Raw genomic sequence first — 26,089 nt, 5'->3', positions numbered from 1 at the left:
TGCGTTGAAATCATACAGATGGCTAATTTGTTGTAATCCTCAGCCCAAACGAACAGCAAGGGAAGCTTAGTGTGGTACGTGTGGCATGCCTGCAGAAAGAGGCAAAGGGACATTCTTTCTGTTGTGATTGTATTAGCCATCCTGAGGCCGTTGGATTATAGCTGGCTGTTTGTCGCTTGTAGTGCCATTTCAGCAATGTGAACCCTCGTGTGGGGCCTCGTTTGCAAAGAGTTACATATGCTTGAGCTGCACTTTCTTTTCTCTGTGCCTCCCCTTTCACGTTCCACTGTTTAATGCGCTGGGAGGATTAACGGCGTGGCTAGTGAGTTCATTTCACCTTTTCTCAGTTGATGTGGACAACTACTACTACAAACCACTAAAATATACCGCTGAAATAAACGTTTGTGTATTGTTGTTGTTTTTTCTTTTTTACAAACACAAATTAAGGCATGATAGTTTGTTCAGTTATTCACCTGGCATCACAGATATTAAGGTTTTTGTTCTGTTTTTAAATTTAAACCAGCCAATAATGTGGTCTAAGTTAGAGAGAAATCTGAACTGTCTCTTTCGCTGAGAGTAGTGAGTCCTGGAGCTGTTCAGTTACAGTGTAACTGGGATTAAGTTAATTATAGCCAGCAAGGGAAAGCAGGTTATCTTCACAAAGCAATACCTGTTGAGCTCCTGAGCTGGACAGGAGAAATGTCCCACTGCGAGGGTTCTGAATGGAAGTTTTAACTTCACCTGTCCTTTGGGTATTAAATCAGCCTTATTAACATGATATTGTTTTAATGTGATCACCCTTGGTATCCTTTTTACTTGGGAGAAATGTAGCAATGTTGAGTGCGATAAGCCAGCAGTCACCAAAACAGTTATCTTAAGTTACTGATTAATCGTGCAGTTGTTGACCAAATTCTGCTGCAACTTTCCAACGGATGTGAAAAGGTGGAGAACTTTGTGCAGCTAGCATGGCTAATCCCTGTTTTAACCTTATTGTACATGCTATGTACACTATCAGGTGTGCCATCACTCCAAACTAGGTAATTTTAAGTTTCATGTTCATTTTTATGACTGAGCACACATTAGTCTTTGATAGAACATAACATCAGTGCACAAATGGGAGAGATCGATCAAGATCAATTTTAGAATCTACACGTTAGGCTGTGCGATTAATCAAATGTTATTTTCAGTTACGATTTTGGCTTGCGACAGTTACGAAAGTTAGATAATCGAGATAAATCAATTACTGTGTTGCATTCCATTTCACAATGATGCTCTTGTTTTGTCTTGTCTTGTGTTGTAAATCTAGTGCACCCCTTTCCTTTGCATCGGTGCACTTTCACCCCTAAAAGCCCAAACTTGCTTTCAGCCAGGCTACAGCATGTTTATACGTAGAGGAAATTCACTTTGAAGGATTTTTTTTAAAGTTCAGTTAATAAATGGTGAGTTCAAAGTCAGTGAGTAATTATGTTGAATAATTGTCATCTCAGATGATTTTTGCCATGATTGAGCAGCTCTACTACACATGGATGGTCCATTGTGACAGGTCTGTGTAAAGAAGGGAGGAGTGGTATATTTATAGATATAGATATGTTACATTGCTGTCATTATGTTTTGTTTGTTTTCAAGGGAAATATTAACAGGGAATTCTGCATTCTGTCAGGACGCCCATGAAATTACAGGTTAAAGCATACACATAAAACTGAAGAAGCATCAATGTGGACACCTGCATTGGCTTGTGTGGATGAGGTTTTCTGCTGTTTTCAAAAACTGTCTCCACTAAACTCAACTGAGCGTTCAATTTGAGCCTTTTGTGTTCATGGCTCTGTGTTTTCCCCTGCAGTTTCATATTTTAGGTACAGCCCAGCTGCATTATTTGACTCAGAGGTGGACTGTAAGGAGACATAATACCTATTACTACACGAATCATCACTTCTCTGTGTTGTCCTTTACGTTAACGCAAATCGCTTGACTGACTCATTAGAGGCCTTGAACTGAGTTTGGATGATGCTTTCCTCCAGATCAGTTCCAGATATGATGAGGAAGGTTCTTCTCTGGCTGCCCACACAATTTGTTTTTTTTATTTTATCTGAATTGAGGATCTCAAGTTTTGTAACTCAGTTTTCACTGGCCTTTTCTCCTAGTATCACAGGCTGTTTGGATCAGTATATCAATTTTGAACTTATACAGCATTATACAAAAATAAAGTTATGGAATATGTTGTTACACATTTTTGTGAAATGATTTTTGGAGATGCCTTTCTTTTTGGACTAATTGCTGTGTTCTTTTCTTCATCTAGTACATCTTTGGGGAATTCAGCCCTGATGAGATCAATCAGTTTTTTGTGACTCCACGATGTTATGTTGAGGTAAGAAGCTGCATCATAAATTTCAATATCCAGCACTTTGAAATGTGAGGAAACCGGCATGTTAACAGTACTGTGTCATTAATCAGTCATGCATTGATTTTATGTCAGTATAATTATCATGAACACTTGGATTATCACCAAGTTAACTGTTATTCAAAGGGTCTATGATCATCCTTTGCCATTTTTAACTTTATGTCAGCAATATACTCTTTGACAGGAAGCATCGGTGTTCATGGAAAAATGAATCCTAATTTTGAGACGTACTAGCACTAACAGTACCTCTGCCGTGACACTGGCAACAATGCCACTGGCAGTTGTCTGTAGTATTTCGTTTACATTATTTGCCCAAATGTATCACTATAAATTGCTAATGGTGAAAAATGCTGCGTCTCATGCTTTCAAAGTGCTCTTTAAAAAGTGCTCTGCATTCACGGGCAATGTTGTTGCATAATGACATTTCAAGCTTTTGTATGTAACTTTTTATTGTGCACTGAGGAAACAAAATCCAGTCTTCAGGGTTGTACCTGGGGCTATAATCTATATTATTATCTTTTTAATCCACTTGCGACTAATCAAACAATCAAGGAAGTGTTGTAATCTCAGTCCCGCCACGTGTTGTGCACACGCATGTGCACCGTTGCAGTGCGTGCTCTCTTCCCCTTCCCCCCAAAAACTCCTCCCAGTCTACCTTAGCCATAGTAATTTTCTTAGCTCACTACAGCGTGCCAGTTCCCACTTCTTCATTCCAGTTGGCATTAGAGCCACACGCTCGCACATGCATGTGGGTGGGAGCGACTTGGATGAAGTACTGAAACTCAGGTTGTGCTGTTTTTAAGTTAAAATAGTGTGTAATAGTCATTTGTCAAAATTATAAAGAAAAAATGTTACACAAGTTACACAAGCTTATGTTCTTGCCATGTGATATGATCTTTTCCATTTCACCATTTGTTTTATTTATATAGTTTATCTGCCTTGACTATTCATAATGCATCATTTTGCCCATGCTCTCTGGCATTAAAAACCATCACAACTCACAATTCTACCACCCCTCTAGAGCTTGACATCTTTATGATGCTTGGTCAAATGCCTCAAAGCCATGGCCATTGATTTACTATCTTTTGTGTCCCCTGTGAAAGTAACAAGTAAATACATTATAAATATTGAACAATAATAGCATTATTGTAAAGAAAAGAACTGAATGATAACAAGCATAAATGGCAATCATAGCAAAAAGAAGTCTATAAAAGCCACATTAAAGACATGATTGTATGGAGTACTGTACCCAGATGTAGTCAGGGTGGTTGAAGCTGCCAACTCTGGAGCCACACATAAACCCACGTTGGACTTAGTTGGACTTTCTCCACTGTCACTCGCTTCTCTGTTTTCTCTCTAATCACCAATTTGAGGGAAAATTTTTTTAAAAAATACATGAAAATTGAAAAGAGAGCAATTTTGTTAATCTCATCTTCTTGAGAATGGCATACCAAAGACCATGCTAATGTTTCTTTTTTTGCCTGTTTCTAATTTTTATGTCCATCTCCTCACAGCTTCCTCCATTCAATGACAAAGTCTCCTGCATCAGTCAGTCTTCTGGTAAGTACGTTGCACATGCACTAAATTACTAGATTGATTTCTCACATTGAAAGTCATAAGCGTCAAACTACCCTGCTATGTGTCAGGAGCTGGTTAAAGTCATGCTCTGATGAGTTAGCACAGTCCTTTCTGAAAGCAGATCTTTAAGAGTTGGAAGTGAATACAGGCATACCTTATCTGGCCTGCCTGACATGGAAATACTTTCCACCTTATTGCTTTGATTATTTATTTTTTAAATTTATTCTGAGATACAGATTCCTTTTAGATGAGGACTTTTTGTATAATTTGTAAGGCTGCATCAAACCTTATTCCTTAATTATTCCAAGCCACCAAATAAAAATGTAATATCGGCCACCTTTCTTTGAGATCATACCCATTTGCTCATGACACTTAATCCTTGCCTTGATTTGTATTGATTATTTAGGAAGTTACTGCACTCCTGCTGTACCTTACATTATGGAGTCTGTGGGACTGCAGGTTTGCGGTGAGTTGGGGGGTCTGACACTCTGTGGCTTGACTAGTTGTTTTACTTTTGCTGTAAAAGTCAAATCCAGGTTTCAAAAACTGGTGGCTTTCTAAACCTTGCCCTTGTATTCTTTCTCTTGCCTGTTGGTACAATCTGTAGAGCTTTGCATGCTCAAATAATGTTAAGTATCTTATCCTCTCTTGCATATAATGCATTTGCACCACAGCAGGGCTCCAGGTTGTGTTCAGATTTTTTTGTCTGCATTTAACCATCCCTCTTTACTAGACTTACAAAGGCATAGTAATGGTTTTATGTGGTTGCTAACATCTGTGTACCTATTCAGCCTTTAATTGTTAAGGTTTTATCTCCAAATGCATTTTACAGCCATGAATTGTTATTTCGTTAACACTAACAGACAACCTTCTAATCCAAATAGGGGAAATAATTGTGCTGTCTCCATACCCTCTTAACCATGCAACACCTCAGGGTTTGCAGTTTGGGTGACCAGTCAGCAGTGTCTTATTGAAGGGCACTTGGATGATTTTGATCTGATTTGCACTTACTAATGTCTTCCTTTTTGTTCACTTCTCACTTGGCAACACTCACTACTGCATTATTTCCTGTCTGAGATGCCATGCTGCACAATGTGATGAAATGATGGAGTACATTTGATGTGCTAGTGCAAAATATTGTTTGCTTTACATTGGTGAAGCTGTTTGTGTCCATGATAGCTAATTTATTAAAACAAACAAACAAAAACAAACTCAGATTTCAGTGTTTGCCATACAGTGCTTAGTGAAGTATTAAGACCCTTTGACTTGCACATTGTTATCCAATGAGGTATTTCATAGTGCATTCATTCAGGATTTTCAGCTTGATCTATGCAAAGCACTTTTCTCTATCAAAGATGAAATAAATTCTGTCAAATTCTATCAGATAAATTTATTTGAAAATGTGAACATCACAGAAATTTGATTTGTGTAATTACACACCCCTTTTGTTAATTTTTGGTTAAAATGTCACACTAGCAAAAATTGCTCAACATTTTTTATCGTCTGTTAGTCAGATGTCATATTTAAATTGCATCTCACAGATGATAAGAAATGTTGATCCGTTGTTTTTGTGTTTGTTTTTTTTTTCTTTATCTGTGTCTAGCACCTTGCTCATGTGGCCCATACTCATATGAAATAGATTTCTATTTCTATTTTCCCCTCATAAGGTGCTTTCCATTCATGTCTGACTAAAAACCAGAAATAAATGCATTTTGAAATAACTTAACACAAAATGTGCCAAAAACCAAGGGGTCTCAACAATTTTTCAAGGCAACACACATACAGATTTAAGTAACTCTTCAGTACATTTTTTTTTTTAGATAACAATGATGGAATTCATGCTCATAAAATGTCATGTTATTGGCTAGAAATTCTACCATTCTTTACATGATTAATGTTGATAAGTGATTTGCAACTATTTTTGCATGAGGACTTGACCTTTCACAAAGCCTTGACCCATATTATCAGTCAAGAGATTCGGGACCATAACTAAATGATTCTTCTGGAGAAAAAAACATTAGTATTGAGGATAATGTGAATCATTCAAAGTCTGGTCATCTGATTTCCAGAATCAGACTCCATTGTACCCCTCTTTCTGATTGGAAGCATTAGAGATGTCAGTTTACTTTACTTTTGAATTTAGTGGCAATATTCCTGGCATTCACGTAAGCCCAGAAGGAATGTGGTTTAGCTAAGAATAGATACAACAACCGTAGCTGTCAGTGCCAAAAGTCCAACAGGATTTTTTTATGGGCATGGCTGACCTTGTCAGAATGCTCCCACGACCCCTCTTGGGTGATGGCTTGCTGGTTCAGACATGTTCATTTCTACCAGACTCAGCAGCATATTTTGTATAAAACACAACACTGTTTTTGATACATTGCCACATAATTCACAAGTTGCGTTTGAGAATGTCATGTTTTTGCCTCTTACTGATTGAAATGTTATCTGCAGCAGAAGACTATCAGCGCATTGAGTTTGGTGTGGACGAGGTGATGGATTCCGAGCCTGTTGGGGTGAAGGATCCCCTATACAAGGTGTCCAGCACCCTCAACCCCCAGGCTCCAGAATTCATTCTAGGCTGTCAGACCCAGAAGGCCCAGCAGACAGCTCCTCCAGCAGCTGATGTCCCTGATGGATCCCATTTCAACTCGCTGGATTGCCCTGACTCGGAGGCCTCAGCCGCGGACAATCACCAGGCTTGCCAGGACATGGACGGAGTCCCCGGCAGCCTGGGACAACGGGAGAGGAAGAAAAAGAAAAAGCGACCGCCAGGATATTACAACTACCTGGAAGGGTCAGCTGGCAGCAACAATAGCAGCAGCGGAGCGGTCGCAGATGGGACGCCTGTGACGGCACTGGTGAATGGACATGCACTCAATACCCCCCACCACAGTGCTGAGGATGTAGTTGGTAAGGCTTTGTCAGGGGCTGAACTTTCCACCCCCAGTCCTGTCTCCATGGCAACATCAACGGCTGCAGTGGCAGCAGCTAAATTTGCCCCCTCATCCACTGTCAATCAGAGGACTTGTGTTAGCCCTGATGACTCTTCTTTGGACTTAACAAGTGGAGCTGCCTCTTTATCAGATGGTAACAATGCAACTTCCTCCTCTTCATCCTCCTCTCAAAGCAGTGGGATGACAGAGGGACCCAGGACTGCAGATCAGCAGCCAGATCATTTGGCTCCACAGAGCCCTGAACTTTTGGATAGCGGAGCACACAGCCCCTGCTCCAAATCCCCTCTTCCTCCTTCGGCTGCTGTGGCCAGCCCCCCTGCCACCACTGCTACTGCTACTACTGAACTGGAGGAGAGGGAGGATGGAGACAGAGTGGTGGCCAATGGGCTAGCAGAGCCTGATGCTGCTGTCAGTGCAGAGGGACACAAAGAAGACTGTGAGACTGGTGAACAGGCTCAGCAGATCTCACCAGACTCTGCTGCCCAGCCGGCGGTGACAGAGCAGGTTCACTCGCCTGCACTTCCCGCTGCACCTACTGCCAACCTCCCCAAATCGTGGGCTAGCCTCTTCCACAACTCCAAGCCTCTGCCTGGGGGCCCTCAGGCCTTTGTGGAGGTGAAAAATGTTGTGGAAGTTGTGGCTCCCACCCCTGCATTGCCAGAGCAGCCTGAGAAAAGTGGGGAGGTCAAAGAAAGTCCTGTCCATGTTTCAGAGGATCCTATGGCCCCTAAACTTGCAGGTAGTATGGAAAGATGCTCACAGCATCACTTTAACAAAGTATCCTTCTGTTTTTATTGTGTCAACTTGCATAATTTAGGAAGTGTTTTGTAGGCAAGCAGCCAGGCAAGTACATCAGTGAATTGCTGTTAAATTCATTCACCATCCACTTGGTGGCAATATTGACACAACTGTGTTTTGCTTACTTCATCTTTTGAGTGCCAGAATATGTAAGCTTTGAGAGGAGTAAAAGGGATGTAATTTGTGAGTAAATTCTGAGGTTGATGGTGATTGCTGCAAAAAGGTTCAGTCTGCTCAAAATTGCTTTTCCTGAAACATCATGTATGCATGTTACCCTCATTTTACAGGATGTCAAATGAACACTAGGTGGTGGTAGCAGCCCATATAGAGTAGCTGTTAAATACTGAGTCATGACACATTTTTTGAAACCACTTAAGCTCATCAACCTATTTCTACCACTGACATTAGTGTGAGTCAGCTGGGGAATGCCTTACTAGGCTCAAACCTTGTGAGCCAGGGGATAGTCACATAGCAGAGTTGGATCTAAGGGAACGGCTGTATATTGCTGAAATGCTATTAGAGTTACACTGTCATAAGTTGTATTCAGGACAATGATGGAGGTTGTTTGACCATTTTGCCGACTAGTTATTTCAGGGTCACTGTATATACCATGGCACATGACGTTTCACTCTGCATAAATGAATAGTCATGACTGCCCTTTTAGCCAGAATTTGGAGAGAAATTTTTCATGCAGAGGTAGAACTCCATAAAAAAAAAAAAAAAAAAAGAAAGAAAATTGCAAATACATAGGGTGACTTTGTGGGGGGCATGGTAGCCTGACAGCCCCTGTGATGGACTGGTAGTCTGTTCAGGGTGTTACCCTGCTCTCCACCCAGTGCATGGTGGGATGGGCTCCAGCCCACCATGACTCTGAATAGAAAAATACAGTTATGGAAAATAGATGGATGAATGCCTGACACATATCATAGGGAAACTTGTACATTTGGTATTTATAAGAATCTGCCATTACAGAACAAGAGTTAAGGCGGTGGTCACATTGCAAATATGAAAAATGCATGTGTGGAAAAGCTTAGCTCTATGCTTGGACTGTCAATTTCAATGGACACAGCTCCATGTGATTACAAGGTAACAAGTAACTTAACATTGCTGATGAGTTAATAAGTCCCACTCTTAAGTTCTCTTTAGATTATGATGATTTTTCTTGGTGATGTTATGCTGAAATGAAGTGTAGTGTTTCAGCTTTCACTCGAACCAAGGTCAAGCATCACAAAGCCAACGTGTTGCTCAGCTCTGCTGCACAACGCTTGCATGATCAAACATACCACTCACAAACCATAGAAAGCAATGGGAATTACGCCACTATTGCTTGCCATTGTTAAAGCTGACTAAGTAAAGTGCAGCCAGGTAAATTCAGCCATCTCAGTTTTGTAAAAAGATTTTGTAAAGCATTCCATTGACCATGTTAGGCAGGAATGCACACCAGGGTGTTACACCAACCTATCAGCTACGTTGCAGGTGGCAGCTGTGATTTATAGATCATATCATATGTTTGTCTTGTAAAATGTGTTAAGTGGCTAAATTTAAGAATCCATCATCCAGTGGATGAACCGGTGAGTGTTCTGGTTTGTTGCAGACACCATCACAGTCATAGTGTTGAGTACTAAAACAACTTGACAATTACTCACTTCCTGTTCAGTTTGTAATTTCCACACTGCCAATCTCCAGATGTTGTTTTTAGGCCTGATGATCTGAAAGTCTAGTTGTAGTGAAGAGGCTGACTTCTGAACCAAAGTTTTGCAAGTTTTATCTGTTCAGAATAGTACCCTCTACTACTAAACTAAGTTACTCAAAGATGATTATTGTCCATACGTGTAAACAGTTTAACAGGAGTCTCATGTTTCAGCACATAAACTGTTTGTTGCACAGTTATTTTCACACTAGAGTGCTTTGCACACATACATTTAACTGGAAACCAGAGCCTGAACAGGGCTCTGCCCCAGCTTGTCGCGTTGATTCCTACTCTTAACATACATCTATCAGGGCTCCGCATACTACTTTGTTGGATGAAATTCTTTAACTCCAGTTTTAGTAATACTGATGTTTTTAGCCTGAATGACATTTCTCCTTTTGGGTCTATGAAGCCCTGTAAAAACGCATTAATAAAGTAAAAACATATTTCTCCCCCTGAGTTCGCGGAAACTTGGAGATACAAGGTTTTTTGCCAAAGTGCAACAATTCTTTTTTGAAATGAGTATTTCACTTAAAGATGACTTTTTGCACATGTGTTACCCAGAAATGTATTATATGTTAGCTGCCTAGTATGGTATCCTTACCTTGAGTGTCCATTGATCCACATCAAATAGTCATTTTAAATCACCTCTGTGACCAGTTTACCATTCCATGTTATACAAGAGATTCATGTTGAATCCTGTTACCTCAATGCCAGATCTCATCCTTTCAGTGCACAGTACAGGTCAAAGTAAAAAAAGCACTATCTGCACTATAACTTAGTTTAGAAAAGATACTCGCCAAATACAAGCTTGAAATGACCGATGATGTATTTTGATACATTTGTAGAGACTGTTCTAAGTGATGAGTCTGAGTTTACAAAAATTCCATCTGACGCTGACCTACATATTACATTGGCAAATTTAATTATCCTATCTTTTGAAACTACTTTTATGCCTTTAGTTTTGCTGATTTTTATCTCAGCAACTGCGTGAAATTATGTCCACGTTACCATGGGAGCTGTGTGTTTGAGTGACAGCCTCCCTTCCTAGGCGTGGTACAACATGTCCTTACTCTGATTCAGCTGGTCTCTTGTGCCGTTATCATTTGAGGCAGGAGTGGAAGAAGGGACATTTGTGTCATTAAAATGAAAATGTAAATTCTGTGTGATGCAGGATGACTGCACTATGTTCACCACAGCGCCTGTGCAGAGTTGATGACTGAAAAGTATATGTCCTCACAAATGATACCTTTTACTCAGCCTTCCTGTGGTTGCTATGGTAATATGGAGATATGTTCTAAAGAAAACTGTCTGTCTGTTTGAATTCCCAGAACTTATTGAGAATGTGAAGTTGATACATAAACCAGTGTCTTTGCAACCAAGAGGACTGATCAACAAGGGAAACTGGTGCTATATCAACGCTGTATCCTTCTATTCAGCTTTTTTTGTTGTTGCTGAGTTTGTCTACACTGGCGTATTTTTAAACCTTAAAGGGAAAGGACACACACTTAAACTGGAGGTGCAGACTGCTGAGCAAACACAGTTTAGTTGGCAACAAAGGAAAGCTGCACACCAACTCCTGTACTTAGGTTTCTTTTAAAAAGTCAGCCAACCAAATGGCTTTCCTTTCTTTCCAACTAAATTATTTTTAAACTTTTAAGTTGTGTTTATAAATTTGCACATTAAGGTATTTGATGAGACTAGCGTAACGCAAATAGCACAAGAGATAGCTGCATCAAATTTTGTATATGGTAAATGGTACCAAGTCCCGTGCAAGCTGATAGGGGCCTTAAACAAATACTTTGTCGTACTTCTTTTGTCACTAGACACTCATCTAGGGGTTAGATGGGGGTATGCCAGGAAAAATTCTGGAAAGCCAGGAAAATAGCATTCTTCTTTGAAACCAAGGGACATGCCTAGCTGAAAGCATGGTATCAATGACTAATGTAACCTTGTTATATTGTGGAAAATGACAAACAAGTGTAGACACCTCCTGTGTCTGAAGGAAAAAGTAACCAACTTAAATTCAAAATGTCAAGCTATCTGCTGAAGATATCCAAATTTCGGTGGTGGTATAAGGCTACTGTGATAACAAAATCACTTCAAAAGGTTTCAGAAAATTGGAGCCCATTGAAGCTGTGGAATCAGACTAAGAATGTGTTTGGCCTTGAACTACAGTAGATAATTAGATACAGCAGATAGTTTTCTTAACCTCGCAACCTGTGCAGCTTTTCCTCCAAGATGATCACTAGTTTGAATGATTCAATTCAGCCATGTAGATGACACTGCTTAATATTATGGCAGGCCCATTGTGCTACTTTTGAAACTGTTTTCCTCACTGACTCTGAGCCCTCAGACCTTGCAGGCCCTGATTGCATGCCCCCCCATGTATCACCTGATGAAGTCCATTCCTCTGCATAACGAAACGCAGAGACCATGTACCTCCACACCCATGATAGACAACTTGTAAGTAATGCTTGTGTGAGCCAATAACAAGATGCCGCGCTGAATGCGGTTAGTGCAAGATATGTTTTGACCACTGACATCACCCTTTTCATTTGTCTGTCCATAACAGTGTACGGCTCGTGAATGAGTTCAATAACATGCCTGTGCCATCAAAAGCCAAACAGCAAGGTAAGATGTGAGACAGCATTCCTGCAGTCATTCGATTTCATTTTCTGTCAGTGACACTAATGCAGTACGTGTTATAACTGTGTCCACAGCTGCTGGTGATAAGATCATGAAAGACATTCGGCCTGGTGTACCTTTTGAACCGACTTACATTTATAGACTCCTCACTCTAATCAAATCAAGTCTCTCTGAGAAGGTAAGGCTCTGCTGTCTTAGCATTTAATAGGCTGAAGAATCACTCCAAACTGTGCAGTAGTGTCAAGGGATTGCCTTACATTTGCTTTTTTTTTTTTTTTTTTTTTTTATCACAGTCTTGTAAAAGTTCTGGTACAGACAGTCAGTGAAGGGAATGTTCTTGGTTTTCAAGACGCTACAAATTTGCCAATCCCGAATTTTACAGAACACCTGAAGAGAGTCTATTCATGACCCTTGCTGAGTAATTCTTGATTCATCAGGTGAAATTAATGAAACCTGAATGAGACTATCTTTTGATATCTGGCATTTCTCATGTGGCATCTTTTATCATCTGTGAAATATGCTTCCCTGTCGGTGCTTACTCAGGCGTGTTCTTGTTCATGCACGTCCGTATATGCTTTTACCTGCTGAGTCATTAGTGTTGTACTCAAGAGAAGGCACTCTTGGTTAGCAGCAGGCTTTAATTAATGCTGATGACCTTGCACTCTGCTCTCAGGGTCGACAAGAGGATGCGGAGGAGTACCTTGGCTTTACGCTCAACGGATTGCATGAGGAGATGCTGGCTTTGAAAAAACTAATTTCGCCTCAGGAAGAGAGTAAGCATTTTGATTTCCAGCACTCAGTGGGATATAGTATAATGACAGAATAGATCATTTTGGATATATAATTGAATTAATATTTCTGCACATCAGTGGTTTTCGTTGTCTGTTTTAGGGAACAGTTCTCCTAAAAAATTTAATTACTGTCATTATCTAATCACATCCATGTCAGTTGAAATTGCATTGAGTGCACAGTGTGGTTGCACTGCAGCCACTAACTTGGTGTGTGTTTGGTGATCATCCCAACTTCCCTCGAATTTTAACTGACATGGGTTAAAGAAAATAAAGACATAACTTTACTAATGGTTAAATTACCACTGAAAGCTAAGGGCACATATAACTTTCAAAGTGTTTTTTCCCCATCTTTCTGGGCCAATTTGTAGTACTTTTAGTCTCTTGATTTCTAAAGTGGTTTTCTCCCACTTTTATCAAACAGAAGCTCCCACACCCAATGGCCCAGAGGCCCAGCCTGGTGTAGAGGAAGATGCTGCTGATAAAGAGGAAGAAGGTAGTGAGGATGAGTGGGAGCAAGTTGGTCCCCGAAACAAGACCTCCATTACTCGCCAAGCTGACTTTGTCCGCACACCTATCACTGATATATTTGGTGGGCACATCAGGTAAGATGACAGAATATAGTAGCTGTATATGAAGAAATGCAGATGACTTGTAGACACCTGACCTGTTTGTTCTAATTTCAAAGCAGTTGTTTGCCACAAAGTATTTATTTCAGTTCCTTTCAATACTGTCATTGCCTTTGGCTTCATTGCCCAGTACTGTGCAAGAGGGGTGAGACCAATCGCTCCATCTGGCTACACAGTTTGTGGTTCCATGCTTTCAATTTCTGTTCATGGTGCCATCACAAACAGTCTTTAGCGTGTAGCGTCACTCTATCCAACACCACAGCTCTTCAGAATAACAGCTTTTGTGGGTCACTTGTGGTCAGAAGCCTTGACAGCAAGGCGTGCGGCATACATTCACAAATAAAGAATCACAAAATAAGTTTAAAGTTAAGAACCTGTGGGGGTGTAGCCTGCCTAAATAACATGCTCTATGAGATTCTGGTTTGGCATTTCCCAGTCTTACCGCTTCAGATTATTTTCTCAGAAATGGTTGAAACCATAAGGAAAAGGAATATAGGGGTGTACATTTACAGAGTGTGGAGCAGCATACACCAACTTAGCTTGGCTATCCATAGATGTTTTCAGCCACTAGTGAAATTAATTGGTTTGACTTGAGGAATCAGTGCAACAATTTAAAAACCATTTTCCCTAATTTAAAGTCACTGAGTGTGACCATTCTGCTCAGGAGCAGCCAGGACATCGGGTATTTTTTCCCTTTGAAACCTTCTGGATCAAATGTTGCAATCAGGACTTGCTCGGAATGATTAATAAAGGCCTCGTCAGCTTGTGATTCCAGTGTCAACCTTTGATCATATCTTGAAGGACTAAAAAATTGATTATATCAACACACTGAAAATAATTTAAGGGGAATATCATCAGGAGTAACTTAACACATGGTACATGGTATTCACACATGGGGATTTTGATATTGACGTTCCACTTAATGTTTCAGCTGTCAGACCCAGTCAAGCTTGATTTTATACTACTGTCAGTTCTTCACACGAAAATGTCTTCATATGAAGAACTGAGTTTGGGAGTTAGCATGGTTAATGAGGAGTCAAGGTTAGCAATGCTGAATGAATTTGAGTAATTGGTTATTTACATTAGTCATCGGGTTTTGTCTTACCTGCCACAGAAGTACCGACAGTCCTCTGACTAACGCCTGAGTTCTTATCTTGGACGGCAGTTCTGGAATCCTGAATTGCCTAAATTAATTTGAAAATGTGGGCATAACTGACAGACATTTAAGGGGCACAATTCAGACAGCAAGACAACTAAACTATATAACTTACCTGAATCCAAGTGAAAGGTATTAATTGTATTTCCTGGACATATCCAGCGGATACCGTGGACTTGGGATGGTCACGCTTCCACAGAGATTGTCTTCTGAGCACTCTTGAGGCTACAGTTATTGACCAGTTCTAATTCTTTCAATATTTGGTGTGGACATGGGTTGTGGTAAGGCCACAACATTTAGCGATTTTCTTTGCAATGGCAGCAGTATTGCCTGAATAGGGTGCATTTTTGTGCTGAAAACTGTATTCCCACAGATACAGTTCTTGTGAACGCTCTAGAGGTCACAAAAGCTACTTTGGCAAAAGCTCCTAAACTCATCTGGGGAAAGGATTGTGAAAAAGGAATGCATATGTTTTTTACGCTCAGTTAGGCTCACAGTATATCAATATCATGATATGAGACTAGACAGAACTTTAGATGTCCAAATATTGTGATCAATGAACAATCATTACTGATAATTGATTATCAAAAATATGTCACAAGAGCACCAGTAGTCATCCCCACAATACTGGCACAATACTGATAGAGACTTTCGGTATTGTGATATTAAATTTTGTGTTTGTTGCCCAGCCGTACACTCAGTGTATATAGAATTTTATTTACCTTTAACATTCAAAATGAAGGGAAAAAAATCCCTAAGTTTGGCTTTCTATAAAATTAAAGGCACAGTCTATATTAGATGGTGCTTAAAGTCCATTATGTCTAACCAGTGTTACTTCAAGATATCTAACTTTGTGTTTTGTGTGTTTTGCTTCCTTTCAGATCGGTTGTGTACCAACAAAACTCAAAGGAGTCGGCCACCTTACAGCCCTTCTTTACCCTGCAGCTGGACATCCAGTCTGAGAAGATCCGCACTGTCCAGGAGGCTCTGGAAACCTTGGTGGCACGGGAGTCGGTCCAGGGCTACACTTCTAAAACGAAGCAGGAGGTATGAAGAGAATTTTAAGACAAGATCTTTTTCAAATAAAATCTCTGTCATACTCTGAAACACTGGCATGAAGGCACATACTACATAGCTCGTGTATTGCTTGCACACCCGTAGAGTCCATCTGGTCTAGTTTGTGTAGTTATTATTTTTGGAGTCTCGAAATTCCCAAAATGTTGACAGTATTGAGTTTTAGAGTCTATTACTTTTTTTCATTTTTTAAGATTTGTTATATTAAATATTGTAGCATTTTATTTGCCTAATTGTATTTGGGAAACTACCAAAATGCACAGTGGCCGCAAAAATTAAGACTTGATATTTGATTGAAGTGCTAAGTATCAGGTTATTGGCTCAAATGGATACCAAATGTTTTGTGTACATGTACTGTGATTTTCACAAATGTTTAGCAGCTTATAGTTGCACATCAGTACTTGTGAACGTCTGTAAAGCTTTTGTACAAATAAATACAAATCCATAAAATAAGTTGCACAATTATTTGGAATTTGTAGTTATGTATCAACATTTAATGTGTAAGAGATTTTAACAAATCCAAATATAATTCAGGTTTCGTATAATTAGATTTGCATTTCATACATTAAAAAGCCTTGTGGGAGTGGTTCGGCTACAAATTGCACAACATTTGCAAATCCTTATTTTACAGGTTTGCATTCATTTGCAAGTTTTTTAGACATCCACAAATGTTGACATGTAGCCACAAGTTGCAAACTTTTGTGAACATCATAGTATTTATCAAATTGTGGCGTGCATTTGTCCTTTTGTTTCACAGAACCTTCTCAGTTCGTAGCATGGGTATTTATATGATTTTGTAACCGTACAACAACTAAGATTGGCTAGACAGGGCAAGGGGCATGCATCGTCATTGTAAAATTGTAAAACTGAAAATTTTCTGAATGAGTGAAGGATTGCTGTGTTGGTTGCTTTGTTGGGTCTCTGGGAACCAGAACAACATTTACTTTTACCTTTTCTGAAGACTACGTTTTATTTATTTATTTATTTTTTGAAAAGCTCAGTGTTAATTTTCACTAAGCTCCTGCTGTGGTCGAAGAAAAATCTACTGCAACTGTACAGTGAGCGTTGTTGCAGTGCATTGTTTTGCACATGGACCAATCTTTCTGGTGTACTGTTACTTTTGTTTGTGAGGCAGTAAAGTTCGGGCCACAGGCTGACTCTGTCTCTGGCACTTTATAAAAGCCCATAAAGTGATACATGAATCATTGAATCAAAGAACTCAACAAGCTCTTCTGTTCTTGTGTTCTGGTCTTGTGCTGTTCTTGTTCTGTTCTCTCTTGTTCTGCTTAGTTTTGAATTTTGGCGCCTCATTGGGTCTTTGTGGCCTTTGAAAATGTTTTGGAGCTTTTTCTAAATTATATCTATCACTATCTGTTTTCTGTTATAAGTTCTCTCCATGTTTTTCTTTCTCTTTGTCCTGTTTTTGTACCCTGTAGATCGAGATCAGTCGGAGGGTGACTCTGGAAGAGCTGCCTCCTGTGCTGGTGCTCCATCTCAAGAGGTTTGTTTTTGAAAAGACTGGAGGCTGCCAGAAACTGGTCAAGAACATTGATTACCCTGTTGACCTGGAAATCAGCAAAGGTATGGACCCCACCACGCTTACTCATGACACACACACACATTTCATTGTTATCAGAGTACAGATGATGGCAGGTCACATGCTCACTCTCCATCTTGCCATCATGTCCCATCCCATTGTCCTTCCCACAGCTGGCAGGACATGGTGCTGCCAGATGGTGCATGATGATTTTTTTAATTCAGTGTAGCCAATGACAAAGATAAAGAGCAGAAAATGCCTCACCAGCTTCTACATGTAGTTGTAATTTTCAGTAATACTTGCTGGTTTCATCAATGGATTTGCTGAATTGTGATTTCCTTTCAGATCTCCTGTCCTCTGGAGTGCGGAGCAAAGTTGTGAAAGGCCAAAGAACTTATCGGCTCTTTGCAGGTGTGATAGTATTTTCTACTTAAGTCATAACATTAAGTAGTGGTTCTTGTTTCCAGCATGTTGTCATTGTGACAGATACTAATACAGCAAGCTCTAAATATTTCATATGCAAATATTTCACCCTCCGAAATAATGACGCTGCCAAGTGTAGACATCAGGAAATACAAGAATGACTGCAACATAATAAATATGAGAAACCCTCTTTGGTGTACCTCACAAAATTTTCCAAGCCACGTCTCGTCCCATGTGGTGAAAAAGCCAGTTGCAACCAATCAGTCTCTATTTTCCTCTTGTCCTTAAAATTACAGATGAGCATCACCAGGGACTTAAGGGTAGCATTTAAAGAATAAAAGCAACCTATGCCAAATACGGATATTCTTGATTGGATATTATTGATTAACTAAAGTTACTAATTGGTATCATTGTGTGCCTCATCCCGACTAAGTCGTGCACATTGAGTGATTCAGTTATAACTGATTTCTTACGACTTCTGTGTTGAAGCGACAAAGCCGAAGTATTCAAGCAGATGAGTGGCAGCTCCTGCAAACAGCATCACGGAGCACTGTCACACACTGCGGAGTGTAATAATTGACACTCTGATCTCACGACCACATGTTTCTGATGGTAATCATGCCAAGTGTCTTGGCAAGATTACCACCAACGGGATGCTGAATTCCTGCCAGCTGCAGAAGTGCTACTCTCTTGTTGAACTTATGCTGATGCATCTTTGGAGTGGGGCAAGCAAAAAGATTTTCTGTTTAAGAATCACTACAGCATCCTTTAGGGAAAATCAAGCCTTAAGGGGATTCCTTCAAATTGCTGCACACTGCTGTAACTTGCAAAACTTCTCGATTTTACTCACAAAAGAATTGCAACTTTTTGGTCCGCGACTTTTGTCAGGCAAACATGAAATAAGACTGACACAGTAAAATATAAAACATAGCACCCCTAATCAAAAAATCATGAACTCACACGACAGCAAGTCATTTAACACAGATCACACTGGATGTCAGACAGCTGATCTGCATGGCCAAAGTCCCGCCTCTATACATTTAGTTTGGTTTTATTCCTACGCATCTGCATAAAGGCGACTTGGGTTTGTGGAAGTTGTTAATTGTCTTTGATCAAATAATCAACTAATTGTCCACTATTTGATTATATGACTTAGCTAATGATAGATGGTGATTGATCCCATTGTCTGCTGTGTATTTCTGTAAACACTTGTTTCTGACAACTCTTTTCCAAACTGCTTGAATCAAACAGTGCCCAGACAGTTTAGTGAATGGAAATGCAGTCGAGTATGGCTGTGCCAAGTTAGTCATAAGTGAGTTAGGATGTGAGTTAGGATGAAAAATACTGGGTATTTCTCCCCCGCATTTGTGTAACTCTCATTTTGTCACTCAACCCTGCCCAGTTGTCTATCACCACGGGAACAGTGCGACAGGCGGTCATTACACCACGGATGTCTTCCACATCGGTCTGAACGGCTGGCTGCGCATCGACGACCAGACAGTGAGGGTCATCAACCAGTACCACGTGGTCAAGCAGACTGCGGAGCGCACTGCCTACCTGCTCTACTACCGCCGCGTCGACCTGCTGTAGACCCCCCTCACACAAACCGATGTATACACAAGCATACATGAATATGTTCACATTTATACACAGACACAAAAACATACATGCTCAAAAAGCACTCATTGACAGTACAGGCACAGACATGCATTTTACACATGACACAGACACAGAAACACACACACACACACACACACACACACACACACACACCAAACTAATGAACAGGAACACTGCCCAACTTCTTCTCTTGCAAGATTTCCTCTCCCTGCCCTTTGTCCCCGCTTTCCAGAGAACCAGCTTTTCCAACACCTTTTTCCCTGTATCTTTTTGGAAGAAGAGAAACAAGCTGTGTTCACAAAGAATTCCCTGTGACTGCTTTCTCCTCTCTGTGCACCACTGCTGTTTTTTTTTTCCTTTGTTTTTTTTTTTTTTTTCTTTTTTCTTTTTTTGTTTTGTTTTTAATGCTGCAAGGAAGGACTGTTGAATTGACGGGTGGGGGTGGGGTTACAGGTCGGGACCTGAGACTCACCTCTGACTGAGCCCACAGCTTGGCTCAGATAGGGAACAGTGGATTTACACACAGGAAGAACTATCTACCACTTCAGGCTGCAGATGGACTGTTGGACTGCTGGGGTAATTTCTCTCGTTTTGATTACCTTTTTTTAAGGAAACGGCATAGAAATATCAGTGTTTTGCCTTTCAGTAAAGAGAACTGTTGGCCGAATGAATTTGCAGCCGTGAAAAAGCCTGTTTGAATTTGCCCTAGTGCATTGAAAAGGCCCAGCACCAGCAAACTACACAGCATTATCATGAGTCTCTACTCCCAAGGCAAAATTCTCCTCTCCGCCGCCACCTCCTCCTCCATCTCCTCACTTTTGTGATGCTTTTAAATCTAGGTGATACTTGAGCCATCGAAAAGCGGAAGAAAGACGGGAGGTGCTACATTGTATTGGGTCATAGCAGCTTCCTTGTTTGAGAGAACCTCGTACGGTATCTGGGTTTAGAATTAGAACGACTATCTAAAAATATTAATGCGCTTTAGAATTTAAGTGATAACAACAAAAAAAAAGCTTCTGTGCACAAAGTATAACTGATTGATGATTAAAAGCAAATGCATATTTTTGCAAATATTTAGACTAAAATGTTAAAAAAAAATAAAAATAAAAATAAAGAAATAAATCTAGGTGACTTGACAAGTTGTTTGGGTCCCAGAAGGCTGTGCTAGTTTTCAAACTTTGAGTTCTTGCACTGGAGAGATGGCAACCAGTTAAGATGGATTCCATTGCAAAACCCTGCCCTTAGTTACTTTGTACGTTTCCTTCTCTCCCCATTTTTTCATTTGTCCTTTTTTCTGTACTGGTCTAAAGGTTCCACCTGTGTATAGGTGGCTTATCAATGTAGTTTTGAGCCACATCACCCCTTTACCCCCAACTCAGCAGAAAGCGGGGGCTGCCTTAGGTTCAATATGTGATGTTTCTCCACTCAGTGTACGAGTCTAACCCTGATCGGGCGGCAACTGTAAGTCTAATGTCTGTAAAGTGTTAGGGGAATGTACCTGACCTCTGTATTTACTCTTTTGTGGCACAGCAGTTCCTCCCAGACGAGGTGAACTGCCTGTTGAGGGGAAGTGGGACTACACCTGTGCTAAGCTCTAAATAAGGCCCCCAAAATGCGCACAAAAGAAAGTTGTTTGCTTTTGTTCAAGACTTTGATTTTGCATCATTCATTGATTGTGATGATTTTTGTTTGAGTTACTAAAAGATGTTTTTCTGGGTTTTTTGTTTTGTTTTGTTTTTGTTTTTTGGTCATTGATTATTTGTTGGATGTCCCCATGCTCTCTTCCTTCAGAAATATACTTGCATTTGAATTGGTGTTTGAAAGAAATTACCCAGGCTAAAGCACAACAATGAATAAAATTGAACAAGTTCTTTGCTTGATATTTATTTCCTTTTTTTTGACATTTTCTCGTTTCATAATTGTTTGATTCTTGCTTAAGAGCCATTTCATTCCAACCAGTGTCTGAATCCATCAGTATTAACACAGAAAGTAATCAGTTCAAGAGTAGGTTATCCAGATTTAAGCTTGTATGCTTGGTCTGTTTATGGACCGTTTTCCAAAGAAAATCATTCTCCGCTGTCTCAAACTGTTGTTCTTTCTGAACATGTTCCCCCTCTTACACATACTTGGCCAATTAAAACGAGGTACACAGTAGCTGGGAACAGGTCCCACTTGAAGATGGTAGATTGTGATGTATTTTTTTCCCATATTTCAATAGAAGCACATTCATTTAAGATGATGGTGAAATAATGTAACCATTTCCTTCACTTGATGACATTCAATGACAGATATAGTTCACTCCCATCTGTTAAAACCTAAAATTAGTTAAGTAATTTAATTCAGTACTAGTGGTTTCTTAAATTTCTAATTTGAAAGGAGTTATTTTTTATCTCCCATATGACATGATTTTTTTTTTTTTAAAGATATATATAAACTTGGTACAGATTTAGTTTTGTCAACATAGTTTATTTCTTGTGGGTTTGTAAAGTTATAGACCTTTCCCAGGTAAACCAAAGGACAACATACTGGCCTTGCTGCCTCTCCTGCAATTAATATTCAAACATTTATTTTGCCCTCTCCTTCCAAGGTTTTGTTGCCATGCCTCATCACACAACTAAATGGCTCATCCGATACAGGAATCTGTTTAGATGATTGATACTCCTTACGACTTAAATGTTAGTTCAATTGTGCTACTGGCTTTGTAGTCATTTCTACACTCATTGTGACATTGTTGGTTTGCATATTTTTTTTTTTTTCCTTTTGCCGAATGTTTGGAAGTTGGGACTTTTGAAACGGACACGTTAAGCAGTCTGGCTTTCTGTTGTACACATTTTTATCTCAGTCTTTTCTTATGACTGGTCAGGAAATGTGCCAGTGAAATGCTTCAATAATAACTTTCTTTTCAGTATGTGCTCCTAACACTATTGTCTGCTGGGACTTGTTGGGATATTGACCTTAAAACAATCTATACTGTCTTTTAATTTTAAGCCTCCAGCGTTCTATTTTGTTTATTGTTCAAATAAAGGATTGTGCAAAAAGCAGTTTGCTAATGAAGCGTAGTCCGAGGACTACTTGGCTTTCTTATACTACTCAAAACATCTGCAGTCTCTACACCTTGGACTGGCCTACAGAACGATGTGCACAATAAACCAAAACAAAAAACTGATCTGCAGTCTAACCCACATTGCTCCTTTTGTCTGTCTAGTTTGTGTAGTGTTTGCAGTATCTTGTATCTCCCCTTGTGGTCTAGCTGGCTGCCTTGGTGCCCTGAGAGCCGGCCTTTTGGGTTCAGTGGGTGAGCTTGCCTCTGTTTGGTTTATGGGAAGCAGGCCCATCATTGAAAAATCTGCCAAGTAAGGTCTTTCTCCTCTTTTACATTCCTTACCAAACTATTCTTTGGCCACGCGCTGAGATGCTGTATGGTTTTGCTGTCAAACTTCAACATATCAAGTGTATTTTTCTTGCTAATGTCACAACTAAAAGCTCGCCTTTTTATAGGCTCCAAGCATTGAGGGAAAATTACACCCTGGGCACCCACTCATAGACCACCTATACTCAGAGGTGCCTCTTTCAACCAACCAAGAATGACTGTAACGGTTGCCTGCTCGCCTATTTTGCCTTTTCAAGGCTTATAGAGGCCCTTGCAGTTACTCAGTACAAATTTTTCCAAATCAAGACTTTCTAATGACCATATTATTGTTATTTTCACCAAATTCTCACATAATGGAGCTGAGGATACACGCTATTGTGCCTTTGTACAAGCCCATTATTGTTCCGTTTATCTGATTAAAGCTCCAGCGATCAAAGGAACTTCTCAGAAAGGAGATGACCATCCCAAGATTGAGTTTGAGTGCAGCCCCGGGGTAGCAAAGTCATCACACATGCCTGACACATGCAGCAGACAGGAGAACAATGGTGCACTGTCACACTTGCAGGCTCCTCCAGGCATGTCACTTCTTAGGCAATCCACCTTATTTTTATGACTTGCACGTTAGACACGGAGGCGTCCATGTTCACCCTTTAATATCCAGTCGGGTTGTTATTCAGGGTGCTAAGTCACTGAAACACAAAGGAAGGCATTTGGTCTCCTTTTAAAAACATGTCACTGATACGTAGTGAATACTTTCCAGCAATATATGTTGACTGGCGAGATTGTTGGCACAAGAATATCTTAGCCAAACAACTGGCCTTGACGCTGGAATGCCAGGCATGCACTCAACTTGTGCCACTCCACCATTCAAGCTGGTACCAGAGCCTTCAAACTGTTGGTCTCTCCACACTGCACCTTCTCACCGCTAAAGATTGTGTGTCTAATAACTGGCAAAGCTAGCTTTCCATGAACTCTTGATATTCCTAGAAGGGTAAGAGTACACCTTCTGCGTCATAACAACCCACGTGCTGATTTTCTTTATAATCAGCCTGCTACACAATTTTTTTCCCTCCATCTCCTCTTCTGCCTCTCATTTTCTCTCAAAGTGCTGCCTAATTTTTGTGTTTTTTGCTTAGCAGCTCAGCAGCACTCCAGTTACTAAGGGAAGTAAACATTATAGCAGCCAGAGATTCAAGGACCACTATAGCCCCTATCCAAATAAACCACCGCTCAGCGTTGTATGGGGAGCAGCCCTCGATGACACACTCCCCTGCACACGCTGACACACACGGGGAAATGTGTGGCGTAGGAAGGGCAACTAAAACTTAAGTGTGTCATGCTTGTGCCCTCTGGTTTGAACTTTAGGAGAAGAAAATCAGGCTCTTGGTTGCATAATAAGAAAAAAAAAATAAGTGAAAAAGGATGTTCAAGTTGTGTAATGCATCTTCTCTTGTCTTGAATGTCAACACACGTTAATTGCAGATACGTGAGACTCCAGTTTCCAGAAGTTCTGGTCTGAATTATGTTTCAAGGTTGGTGTAGATGAGTGATGCATGTTTTTTTTTTTCTTCTTCAGGGAACAACACCCTCTTCTGGACATATTAAGTACAACCATCCAGCATGTTCACAGTGAACGCAGTGGAAAATATTCACTTGACTTGTTAACATTTGTCATGGTGTCTGAGGGACTGTTTAGGTCCAAGAAATGAGGGTTGTTGGTTTAACGGTGGTTTGTCAAAGCATTCGGTCAACAGCAAAAATTACAGCCCTGAAAAACCCACTTATCCACACCATCCTGGCATCTTTAGTCTAAAGTCACAGTCAACAAGTACAAGGCAAGATACAGATTTACTCATGTTTCTCATTTTTATGGGCATACACGCTGTTGTGACTGGGCACCAAGGCAACAGTACCCTAGGAGTAAGAAAAAAACACATTTACTTAAATGGGTGGAAATGGAAGGACTTAAATTTGTTACAAAGGCTACACGGGTGAGTTATATTAGCCTGAATGCCAGGAGGGAGGATGTTTCAGCTTCGAAAATATCAATCAGCATTTTGGAGTTTTCAAAGCAATATGGATTCCAAAAGTTGGCACCCGACTTGCAAAGTGCATCAGTCACAGGAACTCCAAATTCATTGAGACAACCTGAGCAATTTTGAAAGTCGCAAACTTGCTGACAATGAAATATTAACAGGATGGTTGCCAAACACAAAAAGCCACAGAACTGAATCAACACCTCTGCATTTCATAACAGAAAAAAGTACAAAATCATGAAACTGGTATTTATTGATGGCGTGTGAAATGACAAAACTCTAATGAGTCATCTGTCCCCCTCTTGCTCATGCTTTTCCTACATCCAGACAAAGTTATGTTGGAAGCTAAGCACTTGATCTTCATATTGTAAGGTGCTCCCATTATTTTGTCTGCCCTGTGTAGCTGCAGGAGACCAAGACATGAACATATTATTTTAAGGCTTCTTACACAGCAGTGTATAGCCTGACCACGTGAGGTTATCCTAAGCCAGAAATGAGAGGCCAAGCATCCTAGCTTTGCACTAAGGCACAAAGATCACAGGGATCAAAGACATACTCATTTTCTTGTCTCGAAGATAGGGTCAGTCTTTCCTCACAGACGCCGTTATTTTCTCATGAACATCTGTCAGTAGGCCGTGGTTGCACTTGCTAACATCTGAAGGAAATTCAAGAAAGAAAGCAGATGGGTGTAACATTGGGCAGACTTCCTGTTAAACATGTATTTTGACTGACTGCAGATCCTAAAGTGGCGCAGGCCACGTGGAAAAAAAAGTTTATACGTGTGAGGGTTCAGTGGAGATTCCTTTGGAGAAGATGCATTCTTTTATGTGTGAGATGTTGCAGAGAGATATCGAGAGATAGAGCTTGTGATGGATAGAAATGTAAGTATTTGAGTCACAGCACCGTTTTCCTACTCCAAAGTAATGAGACATGACCATGATAAGATGATGCACCCTGATTTCCCCTCACCAGCTCGCTTGTAACCACTGTCATAACTTCTTGTCAAAGTGTTTTTACCATAGACACTGAATAGGCTGTATGGATCCATTTCATTTCTATTGTTTTTTCACAGCATTGATGAGGCTGTCATGGGGTGCAGATACAAATCAAGGTCTGTTCTCAATATCTAGCTGGCACAAGCAAACTTATTGGCTCCTCTATGCTTATGTGTTTACATTGTCTTGTCCTGATAAAAGACTCAGTCCACAAGATCTGACACACTAACGCATGCTTTTTGTTAGTGTTTGTAAGATATCTATAATTAAATACTGTATTTAAGGTATGCCACTTGGCTGAGCTACATTAATTTATAGTCACTGTAACTTTGTATTTCTCCAAAATGTCCAGCCATGCATGGAGATGTAATCGTCCAGATGAGGTTCAGCT

The 26,089-nt window shown here is 40.2% G+C and overlaps 1 protein-coding gene across 4 annotated transcripts in view; it reads left to right on the top strand.

The window, feature by feature from the left end:
- The window catches only part of usp10 (ubiquitin specific peptidase 10), a 32,223-nt gene extending 9,885 nt beyond the window's left edge, over positions 1–22,338 (top strand). The window contains exons 2-15 of one of the 4 annotated variants that reach the window (XM_030079209.1): positions 2,297–2,365; positions 3,913–3,958; positions 4,383–4,442; positions 6,434–7,672; positions 10,753–10,844; positions 11,778–11,887; positions 11,997–12,055; positions 12,145–12,248; positions 12,744–12,843; positions 13,283–13,463; positions 15,525–15,690; positions 17,154–17,298; positions 17,600–17,665; positions 19,080–22,338. In XM_030079209.1, the coding sequence (XP_029935069.1) occupies positions 2,297–2,365; positions 3,913–3,958; positions 4,383–4,442; positions 6,434–7,672; positions 10,753–10,844; positions 11,778–11,887; positions 11,997–12,055; positions 12,145–12,248; positions 12,744–12,843; positions 13,283–13,463; positions 15,525–15,690; positions 17,154–17,298; positions 17,600–17,665; positions 19,080–19,267 (2,625 nt within the window). In that variant the 3' untranslated portion in view covers positions 19,268–22,338. Of the gene's footprint in view, positions 1–2,296; positions 2,366–3,912; positions 3,959–4,382; positions 4,443–6,430; positions 7,673–10,752; positions 10,845–11,777; positions 11,888–11,996; positions 12,056–12,144; positions 12,249–12,743; positions 12,844–13,282; positions 13,464–15,524; positions 15,691–17,153; positions 17,299–17,599; positions 17,666–19,079 lie in introns of all 4 variants that reach the window. The other 3 variants (XM_030079201.1, XM_030079224.1, XM_030079218.1) reach the window with 3 other exon arrangements.
- The last annotated feature ends 3,751 nt before the right edge of the window (positions 22,339–26,089 follow it).

Source organism: Myripristis murdjan, chromosome 3 (assembly GCF_902150065.1).
Source record: "Myripristis murdjan chromosome 3, fMyrMur1.1, whole genome shotgun sequence".
Taxonomy (NCBI): domain Eukaryota; kingdom Metazoa; phylum Chordata; class Actinopteri; order Holocentriformes; family Holocentridae; genus Myripristis; species Myripristis murdjan.
This window is presented reverse-complemented; position numbering and strand designations above follow the sequence as displayed.